This window comes from Tenrec ecaudatus, chromosome 4, assembly GCF_050624435.1.
Source record: "Tenrec ecaudatus isolate mTenEca1 chromosome 4, mTenEca1.hap1, whole genome shotgun sequence".
Lineage (NCBI taxonomy): Eukaryota > Metazoa > Chordata > Mammalia > Afrosoricida > Tenrecidae > Tenrec > Tenrec ecaudatus.
The window spans coordinates 7,584,650-7,606,213 of record NC_134533.1 but is presented as its reverse complement, the minus strand read 5'-3'; the positions used below and the strand labels follow the sequence as shown (position 1 = coordinate 7,606,213).

At 64.9% G+C, this 21,564-nt stretch overlaps 2 protein-coding genes across 3 annotated transcripts; one reads left to right on the top strand and one right to left on the bottom strand.

The window, feature by feature from the left end:
- Nucleotides 1–2,878: 2,878 nt before the first annotated feature.
- Nucleotides 2,879–11,080, top strand: SIPA1 (signal-induced proliferation-associated 1). The gene is given in 16 exon segments (XM_075545397.1): nt 2,879–3,049; nt 3,051–3,780; nt 4,256–4,383; nt 4,479–4,655; nt 5,960–6,134; nt 6,667–6,770; nt 7,000–7,157; nt 7,247–7,862; nt 8,074–8,348; nt 9,403–9,621; nt 9,714–9,825; nt 9,919–10,027; nt 10,126–10,227; nt 10,316–10,370; nt 10,564–10,645; nt 10,740–11,080. Coding segments are annotated over 16 exon segments (3,345 nt in total). The 5' UTR covers nt 2,879–2,893; the 3' UTR covers nt 10,887–11,080.
- Nucleotides 11,081–12,924: 1,844 nt separating this feature from the next.
- On the bottom strand, nt 12,925–20,796 carry RELA (RELA proto-oncogene, NF-kB subunit). 2 transcript variants are annotated; one of them, XM_075545394.1, is made up of 11 exons: nt 20,660–20,796; nt 20,028–20,054; nt 19,750–19,901; nt 19,473–19,621; nt 18,831–18,922; nt 18,413–18,544; nt 17,470–17,574; nt 17,098–17,310; nt 15,010–15,090; nt 14,856–14,930; nt 12,925–14,291 (listed from the first exon to the last, which is right to left on the bottom strand). In XM_075545394.1, exons 1-11 carry the CDS (start codon nt 20,664–20,666, stop codon nt 13,717–13,719), a joined length of 1,608 nt encoding a protein of 535 aa, XP_075401509.1. In that variant the 5' UTR covers nt 20,667–20,796; the 3' UTR covers nt 12,925–13,716. The 2 variants fall into 2 exon arrangements, with proteins under 2 accessions (XP_075401509.1, XP_075401510.1); XM_075545395.1 differs by lacking the exon at nt 20,660–20,796 and adding an exon at nt 20,438–20,502.
- Between the last annotated feature and the right edge of the window lie 768 nt (nt 20,797–21,564).

Sequence of the window (21,564 nt, the reverse complement as noted above, 5' to 3'; positions counted from 1 at the left end):
GGAGGGAGGGAGGGATGGGAGTGGAGTTGACCAAGTTAGGGTGAGTGCAGAAGATGGTGAGACTGTTAAGAGGGGACGGGAGTATGTGGGGAGGGTGGTTTGGGGTACCTTGGCGGTCAAGGTCAGCCTGGGTCCCCTTCCCCAAAAACCCATCCCCTTGCTCCTACCTGCCTAAAGGTGGCTTTGTACATTTCTCATAACTCTGAACTCAGACTGCCAGTTCCAGCTGGTCCTACTCTGCCAGTCAACCTTGGTCTAGACCTTGCCAAGCTGCTGCTCATTCTACCAAACTTGCCTGCCCAGTGAGGCGGTGTGTGGTTACCAGGGCCCAGTGCTTATGCTTAGCGGGTGCTCCCTAAATTGTCACCGCGCCTGAGCACCTGCTGAGCGTCCCCAGGGGTGGACACTAGGTGGCCTCCGCTAGCCCTCAAAGCTGTCCTGGAAGAAGGCAAACTTCCCGTTTCCCAAAGGAACAGCACGGCGATGGGGGCCAGCCAGCTCGCTCGGGCTGGTCCGGCCTCGTTGCCACACAAGAGCGGGGTGCCCAGTACGCCCTCCGTACCCCGCGTCGCATCGCTGCCCTTTGCCAAGCCTGGATCCCCGCCGGCCCGCCCGCCCGCCCGCGGGCCGCGCTTCCCGCCCGCCCAGCCCCGCCCCGCCCGCCGCCGGCTCCGCCCCCAGCAGGCCCCGCCCCCGGAGGCTCGGGCGCCCGGGCGGCCACCGGAGAGCGGGCAGCGCGGGGAATACGGCCGGCGCGGGAGGCGGCGGCTGGCAGGAGGCGCGGAGGTACCGGCCGCAGCGGGGACGGAGACAGGTGGCCGGGTGCTGTGGGCTGGGGAAGGGGTGGTCTTCGCCGCGTCGCCCCCCTGCAGCCTCCCGGGGAGTCCCAGCGCCAGCCCGAGGCAGCAAGCTCAGTCCTCTGCCTCCAGCCGGCGGTTCCCAGTCCCTCCTCGGCGCGATGGCCCAGGCGGACCGCCGTGCGAGTGAGTGGACGCGTCTTCCCGGCGGCGCTGCCGGCTGCCCTCGAGGCCAGGGCGTGCGGGACTCCCCCTGTCCTGGGGCTCCCGCCCGGGCGCCTCCTCCAGCGCTCTTGGCACACCGCCCCAGAGTCCCGGGCTGGCCCCGGAGGAAACATCTGTCGCGCCCCCTGGCAGCTGAAAGGGGGTCATGACCTCCAGATGTGCTGGGGCGTGTCCAGTGTCTCCTCCTGGGGCCACAGCCCTTCCGGATCTGTGGGGGTGGGGCTGGACCCCTCCTCCTGGGTGACACAGGCCTCAAGGAATGTCCTGGCCTCAATGGGCCCTGTGTGAAGCAGCCCGGGGTGGGTGTGGGGGGGGGGCGGCGACGAGCGCAAGAACAACCCCTACGGCTCCAGGCAGGGCCAGAGCCATATGCAGCCAGGGGCCGATACAAACACACACAACTCCAAACCTGCAGCAGGGCGCCAGCTCCAGCTCCCCATGACCTCCAGCAACATGCTCACTCACTCACTCACTCCAGCCCCTTCCAACTCCCAGCAGCCTGATGGCAGATCCTCATCTTTGTAATCATTGCCCTGTCGTACCGATAACAGGGTCAGGTTCACGGTCAGCTTGTCTTAGGTCAGTGGTTCTCAACCTTCCTCATGATGCCACCCTTTCACAGTTCCTCATGTGGTGGTGACCCCCCCAAACCATACCATGATTTCCGTTGCTACTTCATCACTGTCATTTTGTTACTGTTATGATTTGGGCGACCCCTACGAAAGGTTTGTTCGACCCCCAAAGAGGCCACGACCCACAGGTTGTGAGCCGCTGTCTTAGGAGAAACCAAAGGAGAAGCTACGCTGGGCTCGAAGACCTCCCCTGCTTGGATCCGGAGGTCCCAGCTGTGGGTGCTGCACAGAGCCCTTGTCCCCACTCCCTCCAGCCTCATTGTCCAGCCCCACATGCAGTCGTGCCAGCAGGTGCCCACATCCTCCCGGGCTCTGCCCTGCACCCCCTCCATCTTGAGTTCACCTGGGGGTTGCGCCCCCACATTCTCACACCACCTTTGCCCCTGCGCCTGGCCTCACCTCATTTCCGCACTCAGCAGGTCCCTGGGGCCTTGGGTGTCTCAGTCTAACATCCTGTGAGACCTTAAGCCTCAACCCCACACCTACACACAGGGGCAGGAGTGGCTTCACCTCTGTTTGTGCATCTGCCACACAAGGTTCAAACCTCCCTGTCATGTCAGCACCAGTGAGGCTTGGGGGGAGGGGGGGTGCCTGAGATCTGCATTTTCAGGGTCTGCCACCCCCCATTCCCTGCCTGCTGATCTGTCAGGGGATAGACCTGGGTCTAGCCTTCAGGTCGTGGTGACTTGGGTCCCATGACTGAGCTGCTGTGACCCCAGCACCTTCCTCAGGATGTGGGACTGGGCAGGGGGCTGGGCTCAGAGTTGGGGCCACTTCCTGTGCCGAAGGAAGTCCTCTTGCCGGCCCTCTGTGGGAAGCCCTAGGACCTTGGGGTACTGAGGCTGTCAGGGCCAGAGCGCTGGTGGGCGACCTCTGGGTGTTCGGCTCCTCAGGGACCCTGGAGGAAGTGGGAGGGCCAGGGAGGAAGGTCCCTGGGGACCGGACGTCCTCCCTTTGTCAAGCAGGCAAGACCCAAGGCCCGGCCGGCCTATGGCTTTCCTGGCCAGGCCGAGACAGTTCTATCTTGGCCGGGCTTATGGTGGGGACGTCCACTCCAGGCCTAGGCCGAAGTCGAGGTGTGTGTGGAAAACTGGGGGGGTGGGGGGGGCATGGCAGTCCCAGACCCCAGGACCCTCAGGGCCACCCAGCCCAGCCCCAGGCCCAGCCAGCCTGGGAGGGGGCTGGAAACCTCAGCCCTGGGCAGACGAGGAAGTGGCCAGGAAAGCGGAAGCGGCTTTGATGGTCGAGGAGGGGGCCGGAAGCCAACCCGGGTGGTGGAAGACCAGGCTGGGGGCCCGGGTTCCTGTTTTCGCCCCAGGCCCCTGTGAGCAGTCCCCTCTTCCCTCCGGACAGGAACCCCTGCCACCAGCTCGGCCTGCCACCGGCGGGCCCCTGAGCGCCCTCGCCCGCCAATGCTGCGCGGCCACCGGAGAGCCAGGCCCGCGGCGCGCCCATGTGGGCCGGCGGCGCGGGGAGCCCTCGGCGGGGCCCAGCCCCGATGCCCACCGACGACCTCTTCGCCCGCAAGCTGCGCCAGCCAGCCCGGCCCCCGCTAACGCCTCACACCTTCGAGCCGAGGCCCACCCGGGGCCCACTGCTGCGCAGCGGCAGTGATGCTGGCGAGACCCGCCCCCCGACGCCAGCCAGCCCCCGCGCCCGGGCCCACAGCCACGAGGACGCCAGCCGCTCGGCCGCGACCCCCACCCGGCTCTTCACGGACCCGCTGGCGCTGCTGGGGCTGCCGGCCGAGGAGCCGGAGCCCACCTTCCCGCCGGTGCCCGAGCCCCGCTGGTTCGCCCACTACGACGTGCAGAGCCTGCTCTTCGATTGGGCACCAAGGCCGCGCGGCCCGGGGGGCCACCCGGAGACGGCCCCTGGCGGCCCACCTTCCTCCCAGGACCCCGCGGACAGCTCGGACCTGCTGCTTGGGGCGCCCGGCTTCGTGAGCGAGCTCGGGGGTGAGGGTGAGCGAGGTCTGGGAGGGCTCGTGCCCCCGCCGGTGCCCCCGACGTTGCCCAACGCAGCCGTGTCGGTCTTGGAGGAACCGCAGAACCGAACCTCGGCCTACAGCCTGGAGCATGCCGACCTGGGCGCGGGCTACTACCGCAAGTACTTCTACGGCAAAGGTGAGGCACGGCGCCTGGGGCTGCGGGGTGGGGACAGACATCCTTGTCATCTGCTGGACCCACAGCAGGGCCTTAGTCACCCAGGCTGAGCCAGCAGGAAGGCCCAGCGCCGCCAGGCTGGCTGCTAGATGCCCTCTCTGATTCACCCCCATCCCTTCCTCTGAGGAAACTTCTTCCCATCATCGCCCAGAAGGGAGGGCCCGGGCCTGGGGGAGAGCCACACCTGGGCAGGACTAGGTGTGGGAGCAGACCCCCCGAGATCTGGGGCTCTGGTAACGCAAGGTGTGAAGGGGGGGGCTTTAGGGGGCGGGGCATAGGGCCAAGTTTAGAATGGGGCGCCAGGTTGTGTGGGTGGGGCCAGTGGGGGGCGGGACTCAGTCCCCGATTGGGGGTGGGGCTTGTCGTGGGGGGGTCGATTGTGGACGTGGGGGAAGGGGGGAAAGCAAACCCACCCTGGTGACTGGTGCCCTTCCAGAACACCAGAACTTCTTCGGTCTGGACGAAGCGCTGGGCCCAGTGGCTGTGAGCTTGCGGCGGGAGGAGAAGGAGGGCAGCGGAGGGGGCACCCTGCACAGCTACCGCATCATCGTGCGGACCACGCAGGTGGGCTGAGGTCCCGGGATCTGGCTGCGGGTTCGCCTCCCCCACGCCCTACAGGGACTCTGAGCACCACTCACACTCCCTCCCTCCCTCCGCAGCTGCGGACGCTTCGTGGCACCATCTCAGAGGATGCGCTGCCACCGGGGCCCCCACGGGGCCTGTCCCCAAGGAAGCTTCTGGAGCTTGTGTCGCCGCGGCTGAGCCCAACCTGCCTGCGCCTGGGCTCGGCGTCCCCCAAGGTGCCGCGCACGCTGCTCACGCTGGATGAGCAAGTGGTGAGTGGAGGCCTGAGGAGCAGCAGCAGGGAATAGTGGGGGCGCCGGGTCCCCAGGTGGGAGCATGATGGCGTCGGCCGGCTGAGATGGGCAGGCATTGGCCGGGCGGAAGCTGAGATGAGAGCTGGGTCTGGAACCCAGCAGGCAGTTGATGGCTCAGGTGTAGGGGGTGGGGTTGATGGAACAGCCCGTCGCCACCATGCGTGGGCTTAGTGGTCATGTGCTAGACTGCTAACCACAAGGTCAGCTGTTGAAAACCACAAGCCCTTCCCACCAGGAATGGTCAGCCTCTCTCTTCCCATGAAGATTTCCAGTCTGGGAGACCCACATTGGGCAGCTCTGCCCTGCCCTGCCTTGCGGCGACTCGTTGGCAACGAGTCTGCGTTCATTTGGAAGGGGGTGGAGAGAAGTTGCACTTGGCCCTGTGGGCACGAGGGAGCCATGGGAGACTGGAGGGGCTACGGCAGCCCTCCGGCACAGAGAAAGCGGCAAAGAGGAGGTGGGGTGTAGGGGGACTGGGCATGGCCCAGTGGTAGGGCTGGACGGGGAGAGTCACAGCCAGGTCTGAGGTGACTTCGGGGTGCTTAGAGATGGGAGTGTCCTCTGTGAAGGTGGGCCCTGCAGCCACTGGGGGTGGGGTGGGGGGAACGTGACTGGAGGAGCGGCCCAGACACAAGAGCGTGATCCCCAATGCCAGCCCACGGCCATGAGGGTACCAGTCTGCGTCCATGCCCAGGGGCTATAGCAGGAGCCAGAGCTGAGAAGGCGGGTGGGAAGTGGGGCTACAGTGGGCTCGGATGTGTGAGGGTGAAGCCGGGGCTGTGCCTGTGGGCAGTGAGCGGAGGAGGGAGGTAGGGGACAGTCTGGAGGGGAACCCGGTAGTCAGAGCACCTAGGGCTGTGCTGGGAGTGGGCAGAGAGTGCGCAGGGCTGGAACAAGGCTCAAACCTCCAGCGACTGGGCTGGGTGCCAGGGGCAGCAGGAGGCGAGCACAGTAATCCAGCCTGAGCTAAGGAAGATGGCATCGTGGCATGTATTGGGAGCAAGTGCACAGAGTGCGGGACCTTCTATGAACCCTAAGAACCAACCCTCTCCCAGCCCCTCCTAACACTCATCTACCACAAGGACTTGTGAACAGGGCCATGATCCACCCACAGAGTGGACCAAGACACAGGTGGGCTCAGGCCCACACCTGAGGCAGCCCTGTCACCAGGCCAGTGTCCTGTACATTGTCCAAGGCGGTGCAGTGTGGCGGCCAAGTGACTGAGACGTGGGCCTTTTGCCTATCTCCTTCCTGCCCCCCAGCTGAGTTTCCAGCGCAAGGTGGGCGTCCTGTACTGCCGGGCAGGCCAGGGCACCGAAGAGGAGATGTACAACAACCAGGAGGCGGGGCCGGCCTTTGTGCAGTTCCTCACCCTGCTGGGGGACGTGGTGCGGCTCAAAGGCTTCGAGAACTACCGGGCCCAGCTGGACACCAAAAGTGAGGCCTAGGGGCTGCGGGAGCCTCAGCGGGTAATCTTTCAGGTCCCCTAATGTCCATGGGCTGGAGGCTGCAGAAGACGGGCTGTGAGGAACGGCTAGGAAGGACCCCACTGCTTGAGCTGCGGCGGGGAGGTCTTCAGGGTCCCACCCATCTCCATCACCCTCAGTGCCACCAGCCCACCTCCTCAGAAGCAGCCCTGCTTCCTGGTTGGAGAGGCCCCGGGAGCCCTGAGAGGGCTTTGTCCAGACCACCTCTTGCCTGCCTTCCCCTCTTATGCTCTCCATCTGCCTGGCCTCAGAAGCCTGCCCAGCAGGACCTCCGGAGCAGAGCAGGGCCCATTTCTTTAGTCGATCTCACTGCCCCTGTCCCTTCGCTCTGACGTTGGGGCCCAGCCAAGGCCCTCAGACCTCGTGGCCCGGGTGGGTGGCACCATAAGGTGCCCCCCTCCTTTGTGATCGGGAGGCCAAAGTGGTGGTTGAGACCACGCAGACCCCTCTAGTTCTCACCCCATGCCCTCTTCCGGCTTCAGCGGACTCCACAGGCACACACTCTCTCTACACCACGTACCAGGACCACGAGATCATGTTCCACGTGTCCACCATGCTGCCCTACACCCCCAATAACCAGCAGCAGGTGAGGGAGAGGCCAGGAGGGGAGCTGCGGGGTTGGCCACACTGGGACCCTGGTGTGAGCTCCGGGGACCTCCCCAACAGCCTTCCCTTTTGATGCCCTCGAATCAGGCCCCCAGACCTGCACTCGGAGCAGGTGGGGAGCCAGGCTGCCTTGCCCTGCCTTCCCGGAAAGAGGCGGCGGCGGATGGGGGCAGTCTGCCTCCTCTCATCCTCAACCACGTGACCCGCAGCTCCTGCGCAAGCGCCACATCGGCAACAACATTGTGACACTGGTGTTCCAGGAGCCCGGCAGCAAGCCCTTCTGCCCCACCACCATCCGCTCACATTTCCAGCATGTGTTCCTGGTGGTGCGTGCGCATGCGCCCTGCACCCCCCACACCTCTTACAGGTGCATATGCCTGTGACCCCGTGGTCTCCCATGGGCAGGGGCGTCCTGGACCCTTCTTCTGCCCCTCACCGCTGCCTCCATCCTCACAGGGTGGCGGTGAGCCGCACTCAGGACACCCCGGCCTTTGGGCCAGCCCTGCCCGCGGGCGGAGGCCCCTTCCCGGCCAACGCCGACTTCCGGGCCTTCCTGCTAGCCAAGGCGCTCAATGGGGAGCAGGCGGCTGCCGGCCACGCGCGCCAGTTCCACGCCATGGCCACGCGCACGCGCCAGCAGTACCTGCAGGACCTGGCCACCAATGAGGTGACCACGACGTCGCTGGACTCTGCCTCACGCTTCGGGCTGCCCTCGCTGGGCGGCCGGCGGCGGGCGCCTCCGCGGGGTCCGGGCGCCGAGCTGCAGGCGGCGGGCGCGCTGGTGTGGGGCGTGCGCGCGGCCCCTGGAGCGCGGGGCGCCTCTGGGGGCGAGGCGGGCGGCCCCGACAGCAGCGCCGAGGTACCCTGCCTGCTGGGCATCTCCGGCGAGGCACTGGTGCTCGTGGCGCCGCGCGACGGCCGCGTCGTCTTCAACTGCGCCTGCCGCGACGTGCTGGCCTGGACCTTCTCGGAGCAGCAGCTCGACCTGTATCACGGCCGCGGGGAGGCCATCACCCTGCGGCTCGACGGCTCCCCTGGGCAGGCGGTGGGCGAGATCGTGGCGCGCCTGCAGGTGAGGCGAGCTGAGCGCCCCGACACCCAGGCGCGGGAGGTGCCACTCAGCTGGTGCTTGGGGCCCTGGACGGCCAGTGGCGGGCCGCTGAGCTTGCGGTCTTCCTTGGTCCCTGTCTTGCTCCACCCTGGGGCACTCCCAGGGGGTGGCCTGGGGGCCGAGGTCCTGGAGGCGGGGCCTGCACCCACCCCACCCGACCCCACTCTCACAGCTGGTGAGCCGGGGCTGCGAGACTCGGGAGCTGGCACTGCCCAGAGACGGCCAAGGCCGCCTGGGCTTCGAGGCAGACGCGGAGGGCTTCATCACGCACGTGGAGCGCTTCACCTTCGCCGAGACGGCAGGGCTGCGGCCCGGGGCGCGTCTGCTGCGCGTGTGCCGACAGACGCTGCCCAGCTTGGGCCCCGGAGCCGCCGCACAGCTGCTCCGCAGTGCGCCCAAGGTCTGTGTCACCGTGCTGCCCCCGGACGACAGCGGCCGGCCTCGCAGGTCAGGGTGCCAGGACGCGGGCAGGGCCACCTTAGCACGCTCTCAGGAATCCCCAGAGGACATCCGTCTCTCTGAGCCGCACTTACCGGTCTGTAGAATGAAGTCAATTCAGCTCTGAAAATGGAAGAAACAGTCACGGCCCTTTTGTAAAGTTATAACTCTCGCTCTCACACCCTCACCACCACCTCTTAAATACTTTTTTTGGGTAGAAGACCAGATAGTGTATCTGGTCTATCTGAGAAGGATTTCTGATGGCCTAGTGGTGATGCATTGGGCCACTCACTGTAATCAGCAGTACAAAACCATCAGCAGCTCCTCAGGAGAAAAATGAGCTTTTTCTGTTTCCATAAAGTATTGGAAACTCACAGACCCCTCTTCCTTGGGCTGAAGGGCTGCTATGAGTCAGCATTGACTCGATGGCAGGGAGTTTGGATTTGGGCCATCTGGGAGGAGCGCTGGCAGCCTCGTGCTGAAAGTGCCCAGCTGCTAACGGCCAGGTGAGCGTCTGACCCAGGCGTGGTCCTCAGAGGCCCCGGGTGCAGTTCTACCCTGCCCTGTGGGTCGCACAGGCCTGGCCAGCGTGTGCTTGGTGTGGGTTGGGGCCATCCAGCGTCTGGCAAATCCGTTCTGGTTCCTGTAGTGCAGACACGGCCCTCGACAAGGTGTGAATGCATAAGCATGGCTATGCTTCACTACAGCTTGACATGAAGGCTTCTTGTGGGGAGTTAATACATAATTACATGTCGTTTTACCTGCCCGGAACTAAGCTTCAATTCACACCCCACACGGATGCACAAAATGGTCTTGGCCTGCAGCGGTGCGACAGGCTGGCCTTCACCTCTGCCACGCTGCATGTATCCCCGCTGTTCTGCTTGGACGGGGACACTGAGGGCTGAGCGACTCGCCCAGGAGGCACAGGGGGGTAGTATTGAGATGGACACTTGGCCAGGTAGACCTGTTAGTGGTTGTTGGAGAGGGAGCCTGGCACCACTGGGCTGGGGCAGGGCTGGCAGGATTTTGGGGGCACCTGCCTGACATTGACCTCCCTCCCCAGGAGCTTCTCGGAGCTGTACATGCTGTCGCTGCAGGAGCCCAGCCGGCGGGGTGCTCCAGAGCCTGCGTCTGAGGGGGCCACGGGGGTGGCCCTGCTCCCCGCCACACAGCAGCTCCTGCACCTGTGCCTGCCTGATGGCGGAGGCCAACCTGGGCCTGGGGCTCTGGCCGAGGAGAGAACGGAGTTCCTGCACAGCCGGAGCTCACCTTCACCCTGCAGGTGCCGCCTTGTGGGCCTGCCTCACCTGCTGTGTGCTCCTGGAATGGGGGTGGGGGGGGGGAGCAGCCCTGAGCTGCGCCTGCTCTCTGCAGCTCCCTGTCCGACGAGGGCCCTGTCCTGCCCACCACCACCCCAGACCTCCTCCTCGCTGCTACGGCCAAACCAGCAACACCCAGTGCTGGCAGGGAGACACCTCCCGCCCAGGTGAGCAGACACAAAGCTCTGGGCCTATGGGGGTGGGTGGGCACTGTGAGGACAGTGGGTATCAACTTGCCAGCACCTGTATTGGCTCCCTAGGACAGAACGGGCAGTCCCAGTAGATGTGAAGACAGGGAAGACCGGGCCCCCGAGCTGAGAGCCTCCTTCCTGCCCCGAACCTTGTCTCTGCGTAACTCCATTAGCAAGAGTGAGTCTGGGCCCAGGGTCCCGGGGGGTGGTGGGGGGGTGGTGGTGCAGGGAGCCTGGCCTGGCTTCCCCTGAACCCCGTCCTGTCCTGTGCCACAGTCATGTCGGAGGCAGGCAGCGAGACCCTGGAGGACGAGTGGCGGTCCATCTCTGAGATCGCATCCACGTGCAACACCATCCTGGAGTCGCTGTCTCGGGAGGGTGAGGCCACTGGGGACTGGGGAGGAGCCAGGACAGGATGGGGCTTTCTCCCTTTACCCCCCTACTACACGTCCCTCTGGTCCCACAGGACAGCCGATCCCAGAGAGCGGAGACCCCAAGGGTACCCCAAAGTTGGATGTTGAGTAAGTTTCCCTGCCTGGTACTGCCCATCCTGTGCCTGTGGGACACCATTCATGCCCATTCTTGGGTTTAAGCCCTACCCTTACCCCAACCCTCCCCTGGGGCTCCTGTGCACAGGCAGCCAGCCTCAGGAGCAAGGGTAGCCCCTGTCACCCAGGTGGGGCTAGCTCAGATGCCTGATCCCCATGTCCCCAGGCCACCAGAGCCTGGGAGCCTGTCACAAAAGGTGTCCCACTTGGAGTGCATGCTCAGGAAGCTGCAGGAGGACCTGCAGAAGGTGAGGTGCTGATGGCAGCGGTGGGGGTGGGGCAGTGGGCAGCGGGCCTGGGGCAAGGTGCCAGCGGCTGGCTCTGGCTCCACTGCCCTCCCAGGAGAAGGCGGACAAGGCGGCCCTGGAGGAAGAGGTGCGGAGCCTGCGCCACAACAACCAGAGGCTGCAAGCAGAGTCTGCCAGTGCTGCCACCCGCCTGCTCTTGGCCTCCAAGCAGCTGGGATCCGCCACCTCAGACCTGGCCTGAAGGGGTCCATGCCTGCCTCCTGGGCCACACGTGCCCTCAGGCCTCCTCAGGAACCCTGCTCCCTCCCTTCGAGGAGGTTGTCTTTAGCACTGCCCCCACCCTAGCCCCTCCTCTGGTGGCAAGTGTCCCCCTTTCCTGACCTCATTTGTAAATATTCTTCAGAGAAAATGAGACTTGGGCAGTAAAGAAGCCACTATCACCTGTGTGTGTCTGGGTGTCCACACTGGAGGAGTGGGGGTAGGAGAAGGGAAGGGGCTTTACCCCCAGGAGGGTTCCCTGGGGTCACAGGTTCTGGGTTGGGCTGGTACTCACTGGGGGGGGGTGGGGGTGGGGAGTGGGGAAGAGACCTGTTTCTGAGGCTAGACTGCCCTTGGCTTTCCTCCCACCCACATTAATTTCTGATGGGACGAAGGCAGCCACCCCCCAGGCACCCACCCTTGACCCTTCTTGTCTTAGAGCCAGGCTTTGCCAGACCCCTGCATTGGAACCACCTGAGGAGCTGGGGTTAGGGGCAAAGGTTCACCAGCAGGGTGGGGGTGGGGGGAGCTGCAGTTCTTCAAGGGTTGCCCAGTGGCTGTCCCACACCCCATTGTAGGCCCTACTTCCTAGCCTCGCACCCCCTTGACGCCCTAGTTGGATGGGGTCTGCAGACAGCACAGGTTCAACCCGAGTTCAGCCCATGTCTCCAGTAGCTGCCCACCAGGGAGAGCCTTTTCCAGGAGGTAGCCCCAGCAGGTCTGATTCTCTGAGAGGGCACGGACCTACTCCTCCCTTGGCCTTTCCTTCGGTTGGCCAAAGTTCATCTGACTTGAGACCAGGCCACGGACCTGTCAGCTTAGCCTCATGCAGGTTGAGCTAGGCCCTGGTCGCACTCTGGGGTGTCTATAGCAAATGGGGGTCTGGCCCTGAGGCTGACAGATAGCCAAAGGGTGACTGCTGGGGAAGATTGAGTCATCTTGAAAAATGACACGATAGGGAGGAGCCAGCACCTGCTGAGGGATCAGTTAAGGAGGGCTAGGGGAAACGTGGGTCCTGGAGGGAGGCGGGAAGGGCCCAGGTTGGAAGTATCTGAGGTCAGTTGAAGTGGAGGGAGGGAGCAGGGCACTAGTGGGGCTGTCCAGTAGGCCGGATGCAGGGGGCAGGTCCCAGCTGGAGACCGATCTGGGGCTGGTGAGCTCACTGGGGAGTGTGGGAAGGACTAGGAGGTTCCCAGAGGTCACGCGGTGTCACTGCTGACTGAGGACAGCCAAGAGGGCAGACCCAGCCTGAGCTGCAGGACGGGGCTCACAGTCTCCTGAGGACCCCAGAGGAGAGCATCGGTTGGGAAGAGTATCGATGTCGGCTTCCAGTTGGCTCCACGTTCCCTGCGCGACAGGCAGGGCCTGCCCCGTGCCACCGTCTGCAGGCTGGCTTTCCCTTGAGCTCCCCACTCCAGCACTCCGCCACCGGGGCAGCGATCTACCTGGGTCTGCACCTAGGCGCGTCTAGCCCTCCCCGCCGCGCCGTGGTGTGAAGCCGTCGACCGGCCGCTGGCTTTCCAGGCTTTCCACCGCCCGAGCCAGCACCAGCTCCCGGGAGCGAGTGCTGTCTACGCATGCGCGCCGGGGAAGGCGGGTCTGGCCCCCAAGGCCTTTCCCTGACCTGCCTTAGTGCGCGTGCGCCAGGCCGCAGCCGGAGGGGCCGCCCGGGAAGAGGGCCTCTCCTTCCAGCGCAGGGCATCAGTGCCCATGTGACCTTCCCTGGCATCTCCCCTGCCCAAGAGGCAGGGCACCCCCACCGCAGGGAAATGCGGGGCCTCCCAGCCCGTGTTCCGACCGCAGTGACCTTGCAGGCTGACCGAAGGCCGGGAGCGAAGGTGGTCTCCGCGGAGCCCGCCCGTAAATGCTGCCGCGCCTCCGTGCCCGCGTGGGGAACAGCTACCTCCGCCCTCCCCCGCAGCGTGCCGGAGGCTTGGAGGTGGGGGGGGTCCCCGAGACCGGGTGATGGACGGGCGCAAAGCACCTGCGCAGTGTCGGAGGAAAGAAGGCGGAGCTCTGGCGAGCGGGGCAACGACTTTATTAGTTGAGAGTAGAAAGAGCAAGAGTCCAACTGCTTTCATTGGTTTTCCCGTAGGGGCGGCACCTCGCCGGCCGCCCGCCATCCTGCAAACCACTTGCCCGGCCGCTAAGGCACTTGAGAAAAAAAGGGCGGTGGGGGGTGTCAGACACCCCGCCCCTGTGGCTCCTGGAGCAGTACATACCAGCGCTGGACCACCCTTCAGCTGCAGCTGGCCCAGGAAAGGGCTGCTGGGGCGCAGGGACCTCTACAAGGCAGGAGGGCCAGGGCCTCTGCGCCAGTGCTGGGTTCAAGGTCAATCCTAACGGCCCAGGAAGGGGCATTTGGAGGATTGTAAGGAACCCGTGGTTTGAGGAAGATACTTTCTAATAAGGCTTGGCAGGCTCCTGGGGGTTGTAACTGACCCATTATTTGTTGGCAATGAATCTGTGGTCTGAGGAAGACACTTGATAATAAGGCTTAGCGGCCTCAAAGGCGGCTGCGGCTGTAATCTGCCCATCTCTAGGCAAGTACTGGAAGCTGGGGGTGGGGCTGCCCCCCTCCCCCATCTAGTTCTCTACAGAGAGCAGGAGGCAGAACCTTAATGGGCCGGGAGAGTTCAAGGTTCTTCCAGCCCCTCCTCTCCAGAGAGGGTAATGCCTCCTGCTGGATGGATAGATACTGCAGACAAGAGTAAGATGTGCCCCCACAGAAGACCTCACCGAGGTGGGGGCAGGAGCATGCACCCCGGAATCCGTCAGTGCCCAAGGCGTGGGGGGGCCGTCCCCGTCACCCCCTAGGAGCTGATCTGACTGAGCAAGGCTGAGAAGTCCATGTCAGCGATGGAGGAGAAGTCTTCCTCCCCTGGCAGGAGGCCGTTGGGAAGCCCGGGGGCGCCCATGGGGGTGGGAGCTGGGTCAGGGGGCCTCTGGGACCCTGTCACCAGGCGCGTGATGGCCTCAGGGTACTCCATCAGCATGGGCTCTGCCGAGTGGGGGGCCAGAGCCACCCCCTGGCTCAGCAGCTGCTGAAACTCCGAGTTGTCCACGGAGGCCAGGTCCGTGAACACGGCCGGGTCTGCGCTGTTGCCCAGCAGGGCCCCCAGGTCTTCGTCAGCATCAAACTGCAGCTGCAGCAGGGCCTCTGTCAGTGTCCCTTCTCCTGCCTGGCTGCTCTTGGGGGCCGCTGGGGCCCCAGGCTGGGCAGCACCCGGGGCCAGGATGGGGGCTGGGGCCTGGGCCAGAGCAGATGTCATGGCTGGGGCTGGGGCTGGGGCCTGGCTTGGGATCTGCCCGGAAGAAAACATCATCGGGGAGAACTCTTCAAAGTTGATGGTGCTCAGGGACGGCGTGAATGGATAGGGCTGGGGGGCTGGGGAGAGAGACGGAGAGAGGCAGGGTCAGAGGAGGTCCTGGAAATGGGGCCCCTCCTCCCGGTGCTCGGTGCCCACCACACTATGGAGTCACTGCCCAGAGCCTCGCTCCTTCCTCTTACGCAACCAGCCGAACCTCCTCCTTGGAGACCTCCCAGACGATGACTCCCCCGACCCCAGTCCCCCCTTTCACAGCTGGAAGCCAAGTCCACTGAGGGATGAGCCCTGGGGACCCCGGTGGGCACAGGCCCCTTTTGAGCCACACGACAGCATAGAAGTTGCCCCTTTGCAGGTGCCCGTTTGTCCCCGCTTCAGCTGGGAGCTGTGGGCAGAGCCTCCAAGTGGGACTTCTATGCGTCCACTGCTCAGCGGCATTGGGCTTTGGGGCTGTCAGCCTCCCCGAGCCTTCCAAGGGCTCAGGCTCAGCAGGTCTGCAGCAGGGCCCAGGAACCTGCATCTTCTCTCCACCCTCTAGAGAGCAGGCTTCAGCCAACATCTGCTGGAAAGGCCAAGGCCTGGCTCCCCAGATTGGAGCCAGCCAGTCCCAGGGAACAAAGGCTCACCTGGCTTGGAGACGGATGCTGAGCTGCGGGAAGGCACAGCGATGCGCCGGGGAGGCGGCCGTGGGTCTGTGGGTCCTGGAGGGCGGTGGGGATGTCTATCAGCACCCAACACTTGGTGCCCCCTTCCCTGTCTGCCCCCGCCCACACCTCTCACCATTGAAAGGACTCTTTTTCATGATGTTCTTAAAGGTCTCGTATGTCCTCTTGCGCTTCTCCTCAATGCGGTGGCGATCATCTGGGGGAAGAAAGGGGAGAAGTGGGTCCCCTGTCCTTAGGAGGAAGGTGAGGGGCGATTTTTCCTAAGATCCTCTCCTCCAACCTCCATACACACGGACAGGCCCCCCAGGGCAGCTGGCACAGTTGAAGGCCTGTGGTGTTGAGAGCAGGCCGCTGGTGCCAACCTCTGATGCTCTGCGGGCCACTCCAGGTGGCAGGGCCATGCTCAGGGAGACAGGGCTGCAGGGCACCCCAGCCTCTCACCTGTCCTGCTCACATTCTGGCACACCTCCAACCTCAAGCCAGGCCTGGTGCTGGTCTCCCTGGGCTCGGGGGCCCTTCCTGTACAACCAGCTTCTCTGGGGTGTCAGCCGAGTCCTATGCCTCCTCCTGATGGCTCCAGAGCTTATTTGGGGCTCTCAGAACCATCTCTCATGCACACCTCGCCCTCACTGTCAACCTCCCACTACCTCCCTTCAGAAACCTGATTCTCTTGAGCCCCTCACCCAGTGTCCCCATTCCTTGCACAACTACTGCTGCATCTCCGAAGCTGGAAACCTTGGCGTCCGCCTCCTCTATCCCCACCTCCACCTGCGTCTTCCCAGCACCTGCTCTGTGCCAGGCTTCCCCTGGAGCCACCGGGGACCGAGTGTGGGCATGCAGCCAGAGCCAACCTCCCAGCGGGCCACATCCCCACGCACACGGGGTCGCCACAAGTGGCGGGAGCTCAGAGGGTGAGTGGGTGTGAGACTGGGAGCTAGTTTACAGGGGGTCCCCGGAGGGTCTGCATGGTCCCTGGAGCCACATGCCAGTCTGAGGTAGCAGTGAGACCCGAAGTGTGAGTGGACTCGGGGTGTGCCCCACACATGGATGCCGGTGAGGCTGAAGCAGGGAGCCGTGCGGGAGAGGGTGCCTGTCACACGGCCTCTCCCTCAGCTCTTCCTGCTGCGATTCTCTTCCTGGAAGGTTGGGTTCATTGGCCCCGGTTCCTCTCCAACGGCTCCAACAGTCCCAAGGGGCTCTTAGAAGGCTCTTTCCAACGTCAGTTTTGGGGAAACCCTGCTGCTACTGTGCCTTACTAACCACCTCCCCAGCTGGGGTCTCCCGGACCCACACACAGCACTGCCCCGTGGCTCCCCATGGCCTCCGGGTGAAATGACTGACCCTGGGAACACAACACTCAGGCCTCCTCTGCCTGGCCTGCTCACTGTCCCCGACCTCTCCAGACGCTGGCCCTCCCAGCTGGGGAACACGCCTGCGTGTCCTCCCCCAGCTCTGCACTGGCCTCCTCCCTCTCCCGCCCTGGCACTTGGCACCCACGGCCCCAGGTTTCGCCTGTCATACCGTGTCGTCGGGAGCTGTTTTGCATGTCTATCTTCCTCGTGTGACTGGGCTCCTGAAGGGCAGGGCCCAGGTCTTACTCATCCTAACACTCACAATACCTGGCAAGGGCCCTGGGCACCAGTGGGCCCTGGGTCATGTGGGCTGGCTGGCCTTGCCTGCTCGACTGGGCTGTTCCTGGTGCAAAGGGTTCCTGGGCGTGCGGGGGCGGTGCCCACCAGAGCCTGGCCCAGCCCTGGCACCTGGAGAGAGCTTCGAGTGCTGGCCCCGCTGCGAACTCACCGTGGGCCTCTGACAAGCCTCCCCGGTGGCTCGGTGCCATCGGATTGGTTCCGACCACAGCAAGCCTCGTACACAACAGCAAAGCACCGCCCAGTCCTGCGCCATCTCGAGATGGTCTGAGGTTTGAGTCCATTGCTACGGCCATGTGTCCGTCCATCATGTCCAGGGCCTTCGTCTGTTCCGCCGCCCCTTCACTTTACCAGCGCGCGATGTCCTTCTCCAGGGACTCGTCTCCCCTGACATGTCCAAGGTACCTGAGCCACAGTCTCACCATCCTGGCCTCTGCGTCTGTCTGTCTCGGGGCAGACTCCCACAGTGCCGTGGCTGCCCTTGCCCCGTGTCCCTGCCTTTGCCTGTCTCACCTGTCTCCCACACCCCGTGGCTGCCCTTGCCCCATGGTCACCTGTGTCTGGCAGGTACTGGAATTCCATGGGTTCACTGAGTTCCCGGTCAGACGGCCGCCGCAGCTGCATGGAGACACGCACCGGGGCCTGTAGGCTGGGGTCTGCATAGGGGGGCGTCCGGAAGACAATGGCCACTTGCCGGTGCACGTCCGCTTGTGAGAAGGCGCCTCGGGCCTCCCAGCCTGGCCCCGTGAAGCACACTTCAATGTCCTCTGTAGGAAATGTAGCCGCAGTGAGGGTTGGGCAGGGGGGGGGGGATGCTCCGCAAGCTGGTACTGGCCCCTGACATACCCCTCTGGGGTTGGGCGTCAGTGGTGTGACCCTGGCCCGCTCTGCCTCACCTCCTGCTCCTGCCCGACCCCTGTGTGTACCTTTCTGCACCTTGTCACACAGTAGGAAAATCTCATCCCCGCCGAGGCAGCTCCCGGAGTTGCGGTTCACTCTGCAGATCTTGAGTTCAGCAGTGTTGGGGGCGCCTGAGGGCGGGGGACCACAGCAGGCAGTTCTGAGCCACCAGCGCGCCCAGGGCTAGCCTGCGGAAGCTGCCGCCTCCTGGTCTGGCGGAGGCAACGGGTTGCCCAAAGCTTGCTGACCGCACTGCCACAGCTCCGTCACACCAGGCCCCGTGGCTCCGAGCACACCCAGCTGTGCATCTGCCAGGACCCGGCCCTGGCCCAGACAACGAGCTCCAGCAGAACCACAATGTCTCTGGCCTCACAGAGATTCCGGGCCGGCAGGAACCGATCTGACTGCACCCCCTTCTCCACCTGACCCCTCTCCTCTTCAAGGCCCAGTTCCGGCCACCTTGGCAGCCAGGCCTGTCCTGCCCTCCAGGCAAGAATAGTCAGGCATGGAGGAAGAGCTCAGGAAGTCTGCACAGTGCGTAGTGAGGCACAATACAGTGGCAGATCTGGGGACTCAGGGTCCTCTGATTGTCACCCATCCTGCCCTGTCCAGCTAACAGGGCTGTTCACCACTGAAAGCCTAACTCTTCATTGAACCTCTCCCACCCCTTGTCCCTGGGAGCCCAGTCCTTGGGATCATTAGTCCTGGGTACCTGACTCCTACACACTCTCTCTCTCTCTCTCTCTCTCTTTCCTCTGATGACACTGAAAAGCCTGTCCCCTGTGGACTCCCCACCAGCCTTGGAACTCTGGGTCCTCTGAGCCTGGTCTCCCTGCCAGCACAGAGCTGGGTCCTGGGGAGAGGAGGAAGCCGCTGGAAGGCAGAATGAAGGCAGCGCTCCTCTCCCAGCCCCCTCTTCCCTCTGCGAACCCGACCCTCTTCCCATCTGGCGGCAACCTGGCCACTCACGGTTGTCAAAGATGGGGTGAGAGAGGACAGGCAGCAGGCGGAGGGGCCGGCCTGCCGGGTCGCGCACGGTCACCTGGAAGCAGAGGCGCACGGCTTTCAGGTCGTAGTCCCCGCGCTGCTCTTCGATGGGGACTGCAGGAAAACCCAGTGGGGCGGTCAGGGGGAGGGAGGCCTCGGGCGAGGCAAGGGCTAGAAGCTCAGTGCTGGGGTGCGGGGAAACGGCAGGTGCTCGGCGCAGGGAGAAGAGAAAGCTCGAGGCCCATCTAGACTCCACATGCCACCCCGGATGCCGTGCCCTGTCTGGAAGCGTGTGCACGGACAGGCAACAAGACACCCTCTGCACTGTGAGCGTTGGCCAGCGAGGGGGTTCAGGTGGTGGGCCTCAGGGGGGCCCAGGCCTTCGTCCCACAGCCCTCACCTTGGAAGGAGTTGTTGCTGGTCTGGATGCGCTGACTGATGGCCTGCTCCAAGTCCCGCTTCTTTACACACTGGATCCCCAGGTTCTGGAAACTGATGCCCCAGGGCTTTAAGACTGCTGCTGCCAACAGGCCCGAGTCCCCTGCCCTTCCTCCCCAAGTTCCAGACCTCGGCCTAACAGGGCTGGGTGCCCTGGCCTTCACCAACCTCCCGGACTTCTTCCCTGCTCCTCAAGTGTTAAGTTTATTCCCACTTCCAGGCCTTCCTACCTGCCTGGCACCGTCTGTCTCAGCTTCCCTAGCTCACTGCTGGAGTCTCAAGCTGAGCCAGACCTTCTTGGAGCTTCCGATCCAAAGTTCTGGCTCCCGCCCTGGGTTATTCTTCTGACCCGCAAGGACCCAACAGAACTGCCCAAATGGGTTTTCTGGGCTGTTTGGCTGGCTGGTTTTCTCAGCACAAAACAATGTGGCTGTTCGGGGCTCCCACACCCCAATCACTTAAAGACAAATGAAGTCTGCTGGTGGAGTCGGGGTCAGGGCAAGGAGGCAAGAGTTCTGTTCTGGATCCGGAAAAGGAGTACCAGCCACGAGACCTCCCTGTCTCCTGCTCTGCCCCGACCAGTCCCAGCCCGTGGGGTCCTCACCTGTGGATGCAGCGGTCGGGGCAGAGCTCAGCCTCATAGAAGCCATCCCGGCAGTCCTTCCCCACAAGCTCATGGGGGTGAGGCCGGTGTGGGGGGTCCTTGGTGACCAGGGAGATGCGAACAGTCCCTGGCCCTGTGTAGCCATTGATCTGTCCAAAGTACAGGGGGCCTTCAGGGCCAAGAAATCCACACCCCACTCCGGGCCACCTGCCCAGATTCCAGAACCCCTCCTCCACTCCGCACCCCCAGCCTGCCCCGGCGGGGGTGGGGCGCTGACCTTGATGGTGGGGTGGGTCTTGGTGGTGTCCGTGCTCCTCTCACCCGGGATGCTGCCCGCTGAGCGGCCCTCGCACTTGTAGCGGAAACGCATGCCCCGCTGCTTGGGCTGTTCTATGATCTCCACATAGGGGCCGGAGGCCTGGGCTGGCTCTGGGTGGGGGGGAAGGGGTGTGTGTGCGGGGGGGGAGGGGGGTGCACAGGAGCCCCATCAGCGGCTGCCCGCTGCCCCACCCCTAGGGAGGTCACCGAGGCACGGAGGGAAACAGGTCTACTTACCGGAGGGGAAGATGAGGGGAAATAAGTCTGGAAGGCGAGAGAGACGGGAGTGAGAACGAAATTCCATCCCCGCGGGGCCGCGGAGGGCATGGGACCAGGCTCCCGCCAAGGGAAACCGAGGCGGGCCTGTCCCCCTCCCCCAAACCGCAGAGGGGCGCTAAGCGTGGGTGACGGGGCCAGGAACACCTGTTTGCTGCGGGAAAACTGGGCCTCTGGGTCTAGGATCTTTCCCTGCGTGACTGGGGGAAACTGAGTCAGGGTTGGGAGCACTTTCACGGGAAGCTTAGGAAGGGCACCTCCCGAGAGAACAGACTCAGTCGGCCACATCCCCCCCATCGGGGACTCCAAGCCCGAGTTGCCCGCATCGGCCATGGAGGGAAACTGAGTCAGGTGTCAGCCCGCATCCTCACCGGGGCTGGTAACTGCGCGCAGGCTCCCGGCCACCCGGAGGGGACACGGAGTCTGCCCCCCACCCCGCGCCGCCCGCCCCGCCCCGCCCGCGCCACCATCCGGGCCCGGCCGCTCCCTGCGTAGCAGCCGCGGGCGCAGGAAGGGGCGGAAGCGCGGGAGGGCTCCCGCCACGCCTCGGGGGTCCCGCGCGAACACCCCCCGGAGCCCGAGGGCGCCCTCACCGTCCATGGCCAGGGTCCCGGGGGCGGGGCCGGGGTCGCAGCTGGGCCCGCGCCGCGCGTTACAGCAGAGCCATTCGCCAGAGGCGGAAATGCGCCGCGCGCGCCCGCCTTCGCGTCACTGCCCGGAACCCGGCCGCGCCTGCGCGCTGCGCCGCCGCCGGGCCCGAGAACGAGCGCGCGCGCGCGCCGCCGGGGCCGGGAGCGAGCGCGCCGCCGGGCCCGAGAAGGAGCGCGCGCGCCGCCGCCGGGGCCGAGAACGAGCGCGCCCCGCCGCGGCCGCCCCCGGGAACGAGCGCGCGCCGCCGGGTGCCAGCAGGCCGCCCGCCCGCCCGCCGGCCCGGAGCTGCTCAGGGGCTGCGCGGCGGCTCCGCTCGTGCCCGAGGCCCAGCCTCGTCTGGGGGCGGGCCTGGCGATTACTCACAATGTTTTTAGGGGATTTCGGAGCCCCCGCCCGCCGATTGGAGGAGAGAGTGATGTCACCCGGATCCCGGTCTGGAGCGAAGCCAGGGCTGCTGCTCGGGCCTGCGGCGTCCGCGAGGCCCGGGCCGCGCTCAGCCCGAAAGGGCCCTTAGGTGTTGGCTGCGCCCGAAGCGCTGGTGCATTTCCTGCCCGCCGCCATCAGAGGTGCTTGGGGACAAGGGAGCGCCTGGAACCTCACACCTGACAGCGGAACGTCGAGGACCTCGAGGCTTGGGGGGCTGCGAGCGGGACCAGGGCTGGGCGCCTCTCCGCTAAAGGGCGGCTTTGGGACAGAGCCTCACTGAGGCAGTGGGTGGCAGGGGCGCCCAGGGGTCCAGCTCCCTGCCTTGTGAGGCCTGGCCCCTGCGGCTCACCAGGAGCTGCTCCCTCCGCAGGGTCACGTCCCCTGGTCGCTGCCTCTCCAGAGTCTCCGGCCAGAGAGTCCA